Source organism: Phacochoerus africanus, chromosome 8, assembly GCF_016906955.1.
Source record: "Phacochoerus africanus isolate WHEZ1 chromosome 8, ROS_Pafr_v1, whole genome shotgun sequence".
In the NCBI taxonomy this organism is placed as follows: Eukaryota; Metazoa; Chordata; class Mammalia; order Artiodactyla; family Suidae; genus Phacochoerus; species Phacochoerus africanus.
In genome coordinates this window covers 144,806,738-144,818,880 of record NC_062551.1, presented here as the reverse complement: position 1 = coordinate 144,818,880, position 12,143 = coordinate 144,806,738, and the positions used below count along the sequence as shown (strand labels likewise).

General features: G+C 42.6%; 1 protein-coding gene across 4 annotated transcripts in view; it reads left to right on the top strand.

The window, feature by feature from the left end:
• IL12RB2 (interleukin 12 receptor subunit beta 2) overlaps positions 1-12,143 on the top strand; it is a 78,368-nt gene that overhangs the window by 25,911 nt on the left and 40,314 nt on the right. For all 4 annotated transcript variants that reach the window (XM_047788715.1, XM_047788717.1, XM_047788716.1 and 1 more), the window contains one exon: positions 8,387-8,466. In XM_047788715.1, the coding sequence (XP_047644671.1) occupies positions 8,387-8,466 (80 nt within the window). The remainder of the gene's footprint in view (positions 1-8,386; positions 8,467-12,143) is intronic.

Sequence of the window (12,143 nt, the reverse complement as noted above, 5' to 3'; positions counted from 1 at the left end):
TTTTTGAAAATGAATTTGACAAATGATAATTTATTTCTGTCATTTCATGATAAACATCTCAAATTAACGTTGAGCCACTTACTCTCTGTTTAAATGTGTATTACTTTAATAATCCAGATTTTACTTATTATCCTTTTATTACACATGTCGAAGTAATGCATTTTTTAAATACCTCATGGGTTAGAATTTATTTATACACAGTACAGATAAAACTCTTGAAAATGGGCCATATTTTATGGCCAAGTCCACGGTAGTAAATAGGCTGAGAAATTCTTAAGTGATATCACATTAGGCTAAACTATAGAGAAACTCTAGGCTTGTAAATTCTTGTTATTTCTACTCACACTTGATAATGTCCCATTTAGAGATGTGTAAGTTTTTTTTTCTTTAAGTGTTTACCTGTTGAATTAAAAACCCTTCAAGACAGGGTGGTGACTTTCTCATATCATAAAATTAACCACTATCATAACAATGAGTGCAGCAACTTGTTATGGCTATGAACTTGCAGATGGTTATGAATTGAACCAAGGAAACTGGCTTATTCAGAGTAATTGCAGGCATTCATAAAGAGAGAAACCCAGACTCTGAGATAGACCACGCTGACCAAACCCTGCTGGCTTCCTTTCAATGTCTGAATCTCCCTTTTTTGTGTTTGATCTTTCTGTGGGTTGTTGTAGGATCTCTGTTCTCTTACTCTAAGCTGCACGGTTTTCACCTCTTACCACTGTTTCTGTCATCAGTTTCTGTATGAAACACCAACTGATGTAAACCTAAAAGGTGTGAATTTAAAAAAAAAAAAAACCATTTCTTCCTTTTAACCCTTGAGATGGGTACTCATGTATAATGTGGTATTAAAAAAAAATACTAGTAAGCTTTTTTTTTTTAAGTTACTGTCTAAAAAATAAATAAATGAAAAATAAAATTACTGTCTAAAACTGAATGAACTTAGGATAGAGCTGTTTCTTTGTAGCCTTTGCTACTCAAAACAGCAATCTGTTATCTCCTGGTGAATTGGGCTCCGTTATTTATAGCATGCCAGCAGAGAACGAGGGCATTATTTGTCCCACGTGGTCCTTTTCCATGTCATCATATTCAACTCTTGTTATGTTCCTCCATGAGACACACTTTTAAACTGACCACTAAGTAAGGGGTAGGAGGACAGAGATCATTCTTCTGTGTTTGGGAGGATGGCCACAATCCATATCCATCAAATTCAGGCCTCCTACTGGGAAGTAAGCAATTGTATTTTGCTTCTAGTGGGAGATACTCCTGAGTTTGGGCTGCATGGTGTCCAGACATGCCCAAGAGTATGTCCAGGTGTTGGGGAAAGGCAACCCCTAACCTCTTTGGACACCCACGAGGAGACGCCACAATAAAGAGAGTTGAGCTATTTCTTAGAGCTGTATTATCAATTGAGTGTTTCTGTCTGTTCATTCACCATTTTTCAAAGTCTTATTTACATGTTTGGTCTTGCTAAACTCAACTGTGGACAATTAATAAAGACAGTGTTAAATACTCACACTAGTGCCAGAGCAGAGAAGGAGGAGTTCTTCCCCGTCATGATGACGGCATGGGTGACTGGGGAGAGATCCCCAGGAGGGAGAAGATGCAGGGTGACCAGCTGCAGCCACCCCTTTTCACAATGAGAAGTTAGACAATTACTCATTCATTTGTGATTTTTAACTATTGCTAAAAGAGGTGAGGTGTGAACAATTAAATACTAGAGGTTATTTTACCATCTTGGTTAGCAAGCAAGATAGTAAGTCTAGCTTAGGAGTCATCAAATGTTTTCATTAAAAGTTCATATAAGTCAACATTTTCAGCTTGGCAGACCAGGTGGTCTTTGTTGCAATTACTAAAATTTGCTGTTACCACATGCAAACAGCCATTGCCAGCGTATAAATACATAGACAAAGCTATGTCCAAAACTTTATTTTGCACACTGACATTTAAATTTTACAAAATTTTCATGTCACTAAAAATGATTCATCTTTTGGTTTGTTTTCAACCCTTTGAAAATGTGAAAGCCATTTATTATTAGTCCTCTGGCTGTGCAAAAACAGGGAACTGGGTAGATTTGGTCCACAGGCCACGGTTTGCTGACTCCTAAACCAGCTAAACATGAAAGTATCACACTTGCGTCTTTTTGCCTAAGGCCTGAGGAAATGCGAGTGAATGGTTCTTTACCTTCTAACAGGGATTTACCTGCGAACATTTTCATCAGAGGGAAAGTGTTGTGTTTGAGACCCAATGAGTGTCTCTACCCTCTTTTCTTCTTCTTATGGCCTCCTCTAAGTCTAACACTTCCCCTGGAAGAAGTAAATACCTAAGTTTAATTATTGGACAAGATGCTGATCACCCCCATAGGAAGAAATGCTTTCCATGAAGGCCTCCCAAAGAAGTCAATGGAAAAGAATGCTTCTCTGGAGGATCTGTGAGTGTGGGAATAGTAGGAACTATGCCAGGTGCTCAGACTCAAGTTTATCTTGAAACATCAGGGAACGCTTTCTTAAGGGGATCACCAAGGAAAAACTACAAAGTCCAGAGGGCATCTTGGGATCTTCCTCCATCTGGAACAAGTGGCCTCCAAAGTTACTATAGTAGGAGAAAAGAGCTATTTCCTCCTGGAAGTACTCGATTCTCTTGAATTCTGTGAAATCGCATGCTCCGGATTTTTACTCTGCCCCGTTGGCCCGTTCGTCTTGGTCTCTTTTGCTGGGTATCTCTCTCTTCTTAATCTCAATCTGTAGGCCTTCATACTGGCCCCCTTCTTTTTGCAGCTGATCTCATTCAGTCTCACGGCTCTAAAACCAGATAGGTAGGAAGAGAGTTAGAAAGAATATAGTTTCTGTCCTAGACTCCCTCCAGAACTTCAGGTTTGTGTTCCAATCACCTAATCATATCTTCACTTAGATGTCAACAGACATCTAAAACCTCACAAAGCCTAAACAGATACTTGACTTTTTTCTCCAAAGCAGAATGCTTCCAAAATCCATCTATGTCAATCTTTCCTATTATAGTGAGTGACACCACCATCTTTCCTAATTAATCAAGTCAAAAATCAAGAAATTCTCCTGAAATTCTCCTTTTCTCCCATCCCCTCATACCAGCAATTGACTCTCCTAAACATACTCAAAATCTATTCATTCCTTCCATTGCCACTATAGCTATTCTAATTTAAGCTACTTTCATAACAACAAAATGAACACTTACAAAGCCACCCCCATTCAACTTAAATGCTATAAAATTACCAATATATTCTTACCCTGTCACTCTTCCCCAGAGGTACCACTCTCCTGGATTATGTGTTTATATCATCCTCATACTTTTATCATAGCTTTCAGAAATATATTTCAAAGCAGTGATTAGTTTTATTTGGTTTTGAGCTTAATCAAAATGATATGCTGTATGTCATCTTTTGCAATTCACTTTTTCCCCGTCAACACTCTAACACAGTTCCTGCGTTGATTTTAGTATGGATGAAACATCCCTGCTTTTATTAGGAAACTGGCTCTTCGCTGTGATCTGGATATTAACAGGTTATATCTCTTAAAAAAAAAAAAAAAAGATGGTGGACTAGTCAACTGTGTCGAATGCTGCCAATAAATCCAATGAAATGAGAATAGAGAGATGAATGCAAAATAGCATTCATTGCCAACCAGGAGCAGTAAAGTGGTGGGGACAGCATCTCAGCTGGCATTGGTTGAGAGTGAATGCAAGCGAGGTGAGGGAAGAAAGATAGTGACAGTTCACAGCTCTTCAAGAAGTTCTATGAGGGGAAGCAGAAATGCTGGGCAGTAGCTGGAGCAGGATGTGATATTTAGGAATTCCTTTTTTGTGTTTGCTTTTTGGGTTAGAAATAATACAGTATATTTGTAAGGTGATGATAGGTCCCAGCAGAGAGGGAGAAATTAATGATACAGGGAATAGGGATAATGGTGGGGGAGAGAGCCTTGATAAAGCAAAAGAATGGGATCCAGAACCCATGAGGTTGGTCTTGGGTCCTTCATCCTCAGTAAAATCAGTTGGGGTGCTGTCTAATGGAATCGATGGGGAAGTTTGAAAGTTTTTGCAGCGGAGAGATTAAGGAATCCCCGTCTGATTGCTTCTCTCTGCTCAGTGAAGTGTGAGGCAAAGGCATCAGTAGAGAGAATCGGATCATTGGAAGTGAGCAGGTGGAGGGACTGACAGTTCCAGACATTGGAAAGGAACATCCATGTGGATGATGAGCCCCCCAAAATAGTGACAGAAAGAAGTGGAAAGAAAGCCAACCAAGTGTTGAAAGTCATCAGGAGGAGGGCTGGGGGAGTCCGTGTAGGATTTCCCATGGAGACACAGCAGGTGGTAATGTCTGAAGTTGCGAGCCCACCACTAAAAAACGTGTTTGATAGATGTTTGTCAATCTGTTTGAGTCATTCAAAGCTAGATTTTAGATAAATGCATCGGAGCCCGAAGAGTGGACATCCAGGAATCTCGCTGGTAAATGACTTATCTCTATCTTGCCCTGCTTGGAGCATGGTTTGGACCAAAATATTCTCATGTGTTCAGTTTAGTCCACTACCTGAAATCTCTCAAGATAGGCCTCTTCCATATTTACTTTGTGTCAAATTCTCCATTTTCACTGTTCTTGGAGATTTTTCTACTCCGCTCCACTGCCTGTTAAAGCTTCTGTGGAGGATTGCTTTCCATGTGCAATTCAATTGCTCTCGTCCATGTTCTTGCCTCAGATGTGGATGCTAATCTCAGAAGCAGCACAGGGCTCGGCCCTGGTTAGTTTACCACATGTGCTATCTCTTAGAATCCTGGAATCTTGGGATTTAGAATTGAAAGAACCCTCAAGGTCAGATAGGCTGATTTGCCTAATTTAGGATGTCCTCTTTTTTTCATGTTGATGACTCCCTCCTCTTTATTTTCTCCTTTTTGGCTGCCCTGTGGGCATATGGAGTTCCTGGGCCAGTGATCAGATCTGAGCCATAGTTGCGACCTAAGCCACAGCTGCAGCAACGCCAGAGCCCTAACCCATCGTGCCAGGCCGGGCTCAAACCTGCATCCCAGTGCTCTCAAGACGTCACTGATCCCATTGCACCACAGCATGAACTCCTGACTTCCTCCTCTTTAACCCTACAGTTTTTCCCTTTACACTGGACATACATACATCTCAGGAGACCTAAGTTCCATTTCTCAATATTCATATTTTTAACTGTCTCTACCCATCTGTTTTTTATTTATCACTTGGCTACGTGGACCTCTGGCTTTCCTTTTCTTGCCTGCCTGTAATAGCTTTATCTGTCTTTTGTTAGACAATACTGAGGTTAGGACTTTAAAAGATTTTCTGACAGCTGAAGGTCAAAGATTCTCTCTAATATCAGCCCTCACGTTGCTTTAAACAGCAGTGGTTTGACATTCCTGGTCCTGAAATTTTACGCTTTGAAATTCATACAGATTCAGCTAATGATCTCTCTCCCAGAGAGGCTTACACTGCAGGTGGGCACCATTAACATTTCAGCACATTTGCCATTCATCCTTTAAAGAGAATATGATTGTAGAATTTGATTCTTAGCTCTTAATTTGGTAGGTTGTAGGGCCAGCGAGTGGCAATGAGTCAGTGAGTGTTCCCTTTGAATTTCTTACCCATATGTAATTGACTGAAGACATTGAGCACCATGGAACCCATCAGCTGGCTTGGCACTGACCACACCCGAGTTTCCAAATCCTGATCATGTGGTTGTGTCTGGATTATCTTGTTTGGGGAGTGTTCAGATCTTTGCTCAACATGGCGAACTGTCATGGACAAGCAGGGTCTTTGCAGACAGTGAGACCTGGGCTCCTCTCTCAGCTCCACGATTTTTGTGGATCATTGAATCTTTGTCAGCCTCCTTGTCCTCTGCTGCAAAACAGGTGTAACCGTATGCACCCTCTGCATTGTGTGGGGATTAAGGGAGATCATGCATGTAATGTGTCCAAGTATTACCTGGCACCTGGTAGGTGGTTAATGAGTGTCAGGTCTCCCTTACCTTCTGTTGCCTGTGCTTTTTTTCCTCTTTGCATCTGGACTAGCAGAAGAAAAGTTAAGAGCTTGACCCCTGGGTCGCTGCAGTCCTGAAGGATTGAGAGCACTTCCAGAATGTCTTTTGTACACATTTCTTACCTCCACGTCCTCATTGCAAGCGTGACTATTACCACCGCTGGGCAGAGAAAGGGAAGAAAAGAAGTGAATATTTGTAAATAGGAGAAAAAAAGATGAGGGTAAGAGGGTCAGGAAAAGGAAATGACAAAGGGAATAGAACACGGAAGAGGCTCACCTAATGGAAGGTATAAGTTTTACGGAGAAATCATAAGCCTTCGCAGAGCCAGGCAACTGCCTGACGCAGAGCAAGAACAATGGGCTACGTGATAAAACAGAGCCGTGTTCAAAGCCTGGCTTCTCCAATGATTGGTGCTGGAACCTTGAACAAGTTCCTTGACTTCTCAGCACTTTGGTTTTCAATTGAAGAAAACAGCAACTAAATTTACTGAGTGCTTACCATGTGTCAGCACACTCTTCCATTCATTTAAATTTTCACACCATCTGATGTACGGATTTATGATCCTCATTTGACAGATAAGGAAACTGGCTTGACATGGTTAGCATCTGTCCAAGACCACAGAGCCAGGAGTACCCCGTAGATGGCATGGCTTAGAGCTCACACTTTAACCACTGCACTGAAGCCTAGTGCATCACGGGGCTGAAGAGGAGGGGAGAGGTTACTGTGAATGGGTTCACCCAGGACCTGCCCATAGCATGTGCTGGTACATGTGTTCCTTCCCTTTCCTGCTTTCTCTTCTCCCTTCCCTGGATGCTTGTCTTCTGCAATCCAGGTGGGACATAGTTTTCTGGAAATTTCCATCTGGTTAAATGCAACTTGCTACTCCCAAAGAAACCCCAATATAGCCTCACCCTAATATACTCTGAGTGTTACTGTTGCACAAGTTAGGTTGGTGCAATTGAAGCCTGTTTTCAAGGACTGCTTCTATTGATCCCACCCCTGGCTGTAACTCAAAACAAATCTGATAGTAGGAGAAATAAAACTACTTCACATACTCGTACACACACACACACACACACAACACTTACACATAGGAGTTGATTATTCAGTTTCCTTTTCAAATATATTTGATTGACTTTCTCAAATTAAATTAAGTCATATTTGATCATTGTCTTATGGATTGCGGTTATTTCTTCCACTGGTTCAGCCTGTGTTTCAGCATCATATAAATATCATTGTCTTATTTGTTCATTCTTCATTTAACAAAGAGTTATTGGGAGCCTATTACATTTAAGCACTTGGGTAGATATAAGAAGTATTAAAATAAATGAGATAGACTGCCTTATATTGTCTAATGATCATAAAACCAAATAATTATATTCCAATATAAGTTTAGGAATGGAGATGAACACAAAGTTTATAATTTGTATTTTGTGTTTTCATAGGATCATATTTTCATATAAATCCCTTATGATTTATATCTATTTTTTTGGTTGAGAATATTTTCTGTATTTTGCTTTTTTGGGGTTTTTTTTTTTTTGGTTGTTTTTTGTTGTTGTTGTTGTTGTTTTGCCATGCCTGCAGCACGGGGAAATTCCTGGGCCAGGGCTCAAACCCACACCACAGCAGGGACCCAAGCCACTTCAGTGACAATACCAGATCCTTAACCCACTGCACCACAGGAGAGCTCCTCTTTAGGTTATTTTATTAATACATATCTTAAGGGTAAGTTCAGAATCTTGGAGTTCCCTGGTGGCTCAGGGGGTTAAGGATCTGGTGTCACTGATGTGGCTCAGGTTCGATCCCTGCCGTTGGAATTTCTGCAGGCCACAGGCACTGCCAAAAAAAAAAAAAAAATACTTTTTTATTTTTTAAAAAAAGTAAGTTAAGAATCTAATTTCTGGTGTTCCTGCTGTGGTGCAGCAGGATCAGCGGTATCTTGGGAGCCCTAGGACACAGGTTCAATCCTGGGCCCAGCACAGCAGGTTAAGGATCTGGTGTTGTTGCAGCTGCAGTTTAGGTGGCAGCTGCAGCTTGGATCTTATCCCTGGCCTGGGAACTCCACAGGGCAGCCAGAAAAGAAAAAAGAAAAGAAAAAAAAAGAACCTAATTTCCTCTTCATCATTTCTTAAAATTTGTTTTTAAGGTAACCTTGTCTTTTCTGACTTCTGTGGTCAAAGATATTCATGTTCATTGTTTAACAAAAGAGAAAGGGAAATATTGGGACACAAAGAAAATTGAAATCATCCTAAAATCCTACTTTTCCAGGATCATTTATTGAATAACCAACTGACTTAAAGTTTTTATATTGTATAAATATATATGCACATAAGAAACGATGTTTTTCCTCTTCAAAACAGAGCCTACAGGGATGTTAGACGTCTGGTACATGAAACAGCACATTGACTACAAAAGACAACAGATTTCTCTTTTCTGGAAGGTAAGTTTTCAGTGTCCACTTGAAATTCGGGAGAACTATGTGTTTAGGTTTCTGTTTTTTTTCGTTTTAGGGCCGCACCCACAGCATATGGAGGTTCTCAGGCTAGGGGTCTAACTGGAGCTGTAGCCACCAGCCTACACCACAGCCACAGCAGTGCCGGATCCGAGCCCCATCTGTGACTTATACCACAGCTCACGGCAATGCTGGATCCTTAACCCACTGAGCAAGGCCAGGGATCAAACCTGCATCCTCATGGATCCCAGTAAGATTCATTAACCACTGAGCCATGATGGGAACTCCTTGTTTCATTTTTATGGAGTTCAAATGGACACAAGAAGAGAATTACATATTTGAACGATGTTTCAGGGCCAGAAAAAGACCTTCTGTCTCCTTAGTGGCTTTGATGTGAGGCTTCAGAGACTCTGCTGGGGCTCATTTTTTCTGCCAGATCCTCATGATACTTGACTCTGTGTCATTTACTCTTGCCAGACAGGGGCAAGAGCTCTGGCCGTGTGCCTGCCTCCGCACCACTGCATCTTTCCCTCATCCGCTTCCTGTCGGATCCAGGTCCCCTCCATCCCCAAGCAGGCCCACCCTCTGAGCCCATCACTACACTGTCTCTTCTGACTCGTCTCCCCTCTGCCCACCACCTCTCCTACATACCATATGCCCAGCAGCAACCATGCCACCTCACTTGTTCACTTTAGGGGAAAAGAAAGTTGTGCATGTGGATATTTAGAAATATGTTTTCTATGGTCCTTGAAAATGGATGAGGTAGAAAGATAGCGGCTCTACCTCAGGAATACTAATAATAGTAAAAACTAATAGGAGTAAGACTAGAAAGCAGCTTTCCTTGGGAACAGTAGTCAAACCATGGTGACCCATCAACCTTCTGGAAAACAATGAGGCCTCCTGTTATTGCAGCATGTAGAAGGATTAGAAAGTGCTGGAAGCTGGCATTGTCATTTCGCTTCATCCTTACAAAATCCCTGAGAAGTACATGCTAGTGTCCCCACTTAATGTGGGAAAAAACTGAGTGTCAGAAAGAGGAAGTTCTTCCCAGAGTCACCCACCTATGATGTGCAGAGCCAGGACTGACCCCATCCAGAGTGCTTTCTGCGCCATCACTACTCTTTTTTTTTTTTTCCTTTTTACCTTTTCTAGGACCGCTCCCACAGCATGTGAGGGTTCCCAGGCTAAGGGTCTCATCGGAGCTACAGCCGCCGGCCTATGCCAGAGCCACAGCAACTTGGGATCCTAGCCGTGTTTGCAACCTACATCACAGCTCACGGCAACGCCGGATCCCTAACCCACTGAGCAAGGGCAGGGATCGAACCCGCAACCTCATGGTTCCTAGTCTGATTCGTTAACCACTGCGCCACGATGGGAACTCCAGTACTCTTTTTTTTTTTTTTTTTTGTCCAAAGCAAATACTCTTTGAATTGAGCTACTGATGGGCATGTTTATAAGAAGAGGTTTTCTTTATGTCCCAAAACCTGCATGCCTTTTATGATACCTCTTGCGGTTAACGGTGGATAAACGGTTTTGGGATTATGAAGCTGATGGGCATGAAACCGGAAGAGGGAGAGTGATAAAGTTCTCTGAAGGGCTTAGCATGCTGGATTTTCATAATTGCGATCTTCTTCACTTTTAAGAAATGAGCTCTTTCTCCCTCTTTCCCTTTCTCTCTCTCACACACGAAGGTCTGGTAGAAGAGGAGATTACTATAAATAGCTTGGTGAGTCATAATCAAGTTCCTCACGTTGAAATGAAAACTGCAGCTTAAAATTTATTTTAAAATAAAGCATTTTTAATGGCAAGACTATTCTTAAAGCAAGACATTTAGAGCTGCCATAACTTGTGAATACTGTAGAAGAACCCAGCTCAGTTCCTGGCTACTGGGTTTGGTTTTCACAAGTAAGCAACATTAAAACCAAAATTCTGGAGTTCCTGTCGTGGCTTACTGGTTAATGAATCTGACTAGGAACGCTGAGGTTGTGGGTTCGATCCCTGGCCTCACTCAGTGGGTTAAGGATCCAGTGTTGCCATAAACTGTGGTGTAGGTCGCAGATGTGGCTCGGATCTGCTGTTGCTGTGGCTCTGGCGTAGGCCGGCAGCTACAGCTCCAATTGGACTCTTAGCCTGGGAACCTCCATATGCTGCAGGTGCGGCCCTAAAAGGACAAAAGACAAAAAAAAAAAAAAAAAAATTCCCTCCCCTTGTAAAGATCTCTTCTCTCAAAATGTCCTTTACAGTTCTCTGGAAAGATGCTGTTCTGGTCCCATCTCACTCTCTTCTACTCTAGGCTTTCTCTAGATAGAATGAGGGTCATGATTCTGGTACCTGCAGAACTGTCAGGACCATCGTGGGGCCCAGTAAATGAGAAGACACAAGCCCAGAAAATCACTGGGACCACCAAGGAAAAACTAAAGAATGCTATGTCATGACGTTTATCCTAGCAGTGAAAGCAACACACCTGGTGCTGTACCAGTGTTTCTCACTGTCCCAAAGGGAACTTAGAACTGGCATGAGCATGGTACTCTGAAACTGGCATCAGAGCAAAGTCCAAATAACTCTTTGTTAGCCACAGGTGATGCTGAGCAAGCTGGCATGTGCACATTTCTCTCTGCTGTTCATTTGAGCTTGTCCCTCATCTTCACAAACCTTGGGTTCTAAAATGAAGTCTTGGAATCCAAAGGAGCTTTAAAGCTCTTGTAGTCCACCCTTTCTCTCACAAGCATCACTCCCACTCCAGGGAGGACAGACAGATGTCTCTGCTGGGACCTTCTGGAACAGGGACACTTCCACTTTGTAGGCAGCCTATGCCTTGATGGCATCTCTTATCATTAAAAAAGCTTTCCTTTGGTGGAGACAAAATTGTGGGCCCAAGGAGGATGGTTTAGACTGGAACTGACTTGAATAAGAAATCAAAAACGTAAATACTGGAGTTCCCTTCATGGCTCAGTGGTTAATGAATCTGACTATCATCCATTAGGATGAGGGTTCAATCCCTGGCCTCATTCAGTGGGTCAGGGATCTGGCATTGCTGTGAGCTGTGGTGTAGGTCACAGACGCAGCTCAGGTCCTACATCGCTGTGGCTATGGCATAGGCTGGCAGCTGTAGTTCCGATTTGACCCCTAGCCTGGGAACCTCCATATGCCGTGCGTGTGGTCCTAAAAAGCAAACAAACAAACAAAATCCCCCCCAATCCCCTGTAAATACTAGAAACTTCTACAACCTTGTGTCAGATGGTGGTCCTGACAGGGCACCTTCAAAACCTTCAGTGCTTGTCTAGCCTGAGAAGGAAAAGTTGGGTCCAGTCCTCAGTTTTACAAGTTTGTTATAGGACTTAGTCCTTTTCTGTTGAATCCTGAGCTTCTTCAATGGCCCTAAAGAGGCCACCCTGTCTGGAGTTACTGAGATGAGCAGTCCTTCTCTGGACCCCAGACAGGAACCCCAGACCTCTCAAGCAATGGGGGTTTAAGCAGTGTGCAGTTCCAACCCTTGTTTCACAAGCGTGGAAGCTGAGTTCTGGGGAGGGGGCACCAGTGCCCATGGGAGGATTTCTGTAACGTGGTGCTTGCTCTGGGAGCCTTTCCTGGGCAGAAATACTGCCCTTCTGCTTGGAGCCACCCCTCTCCCACTCGTCCGACTGGGGACTCCTCTTGCCACCCTC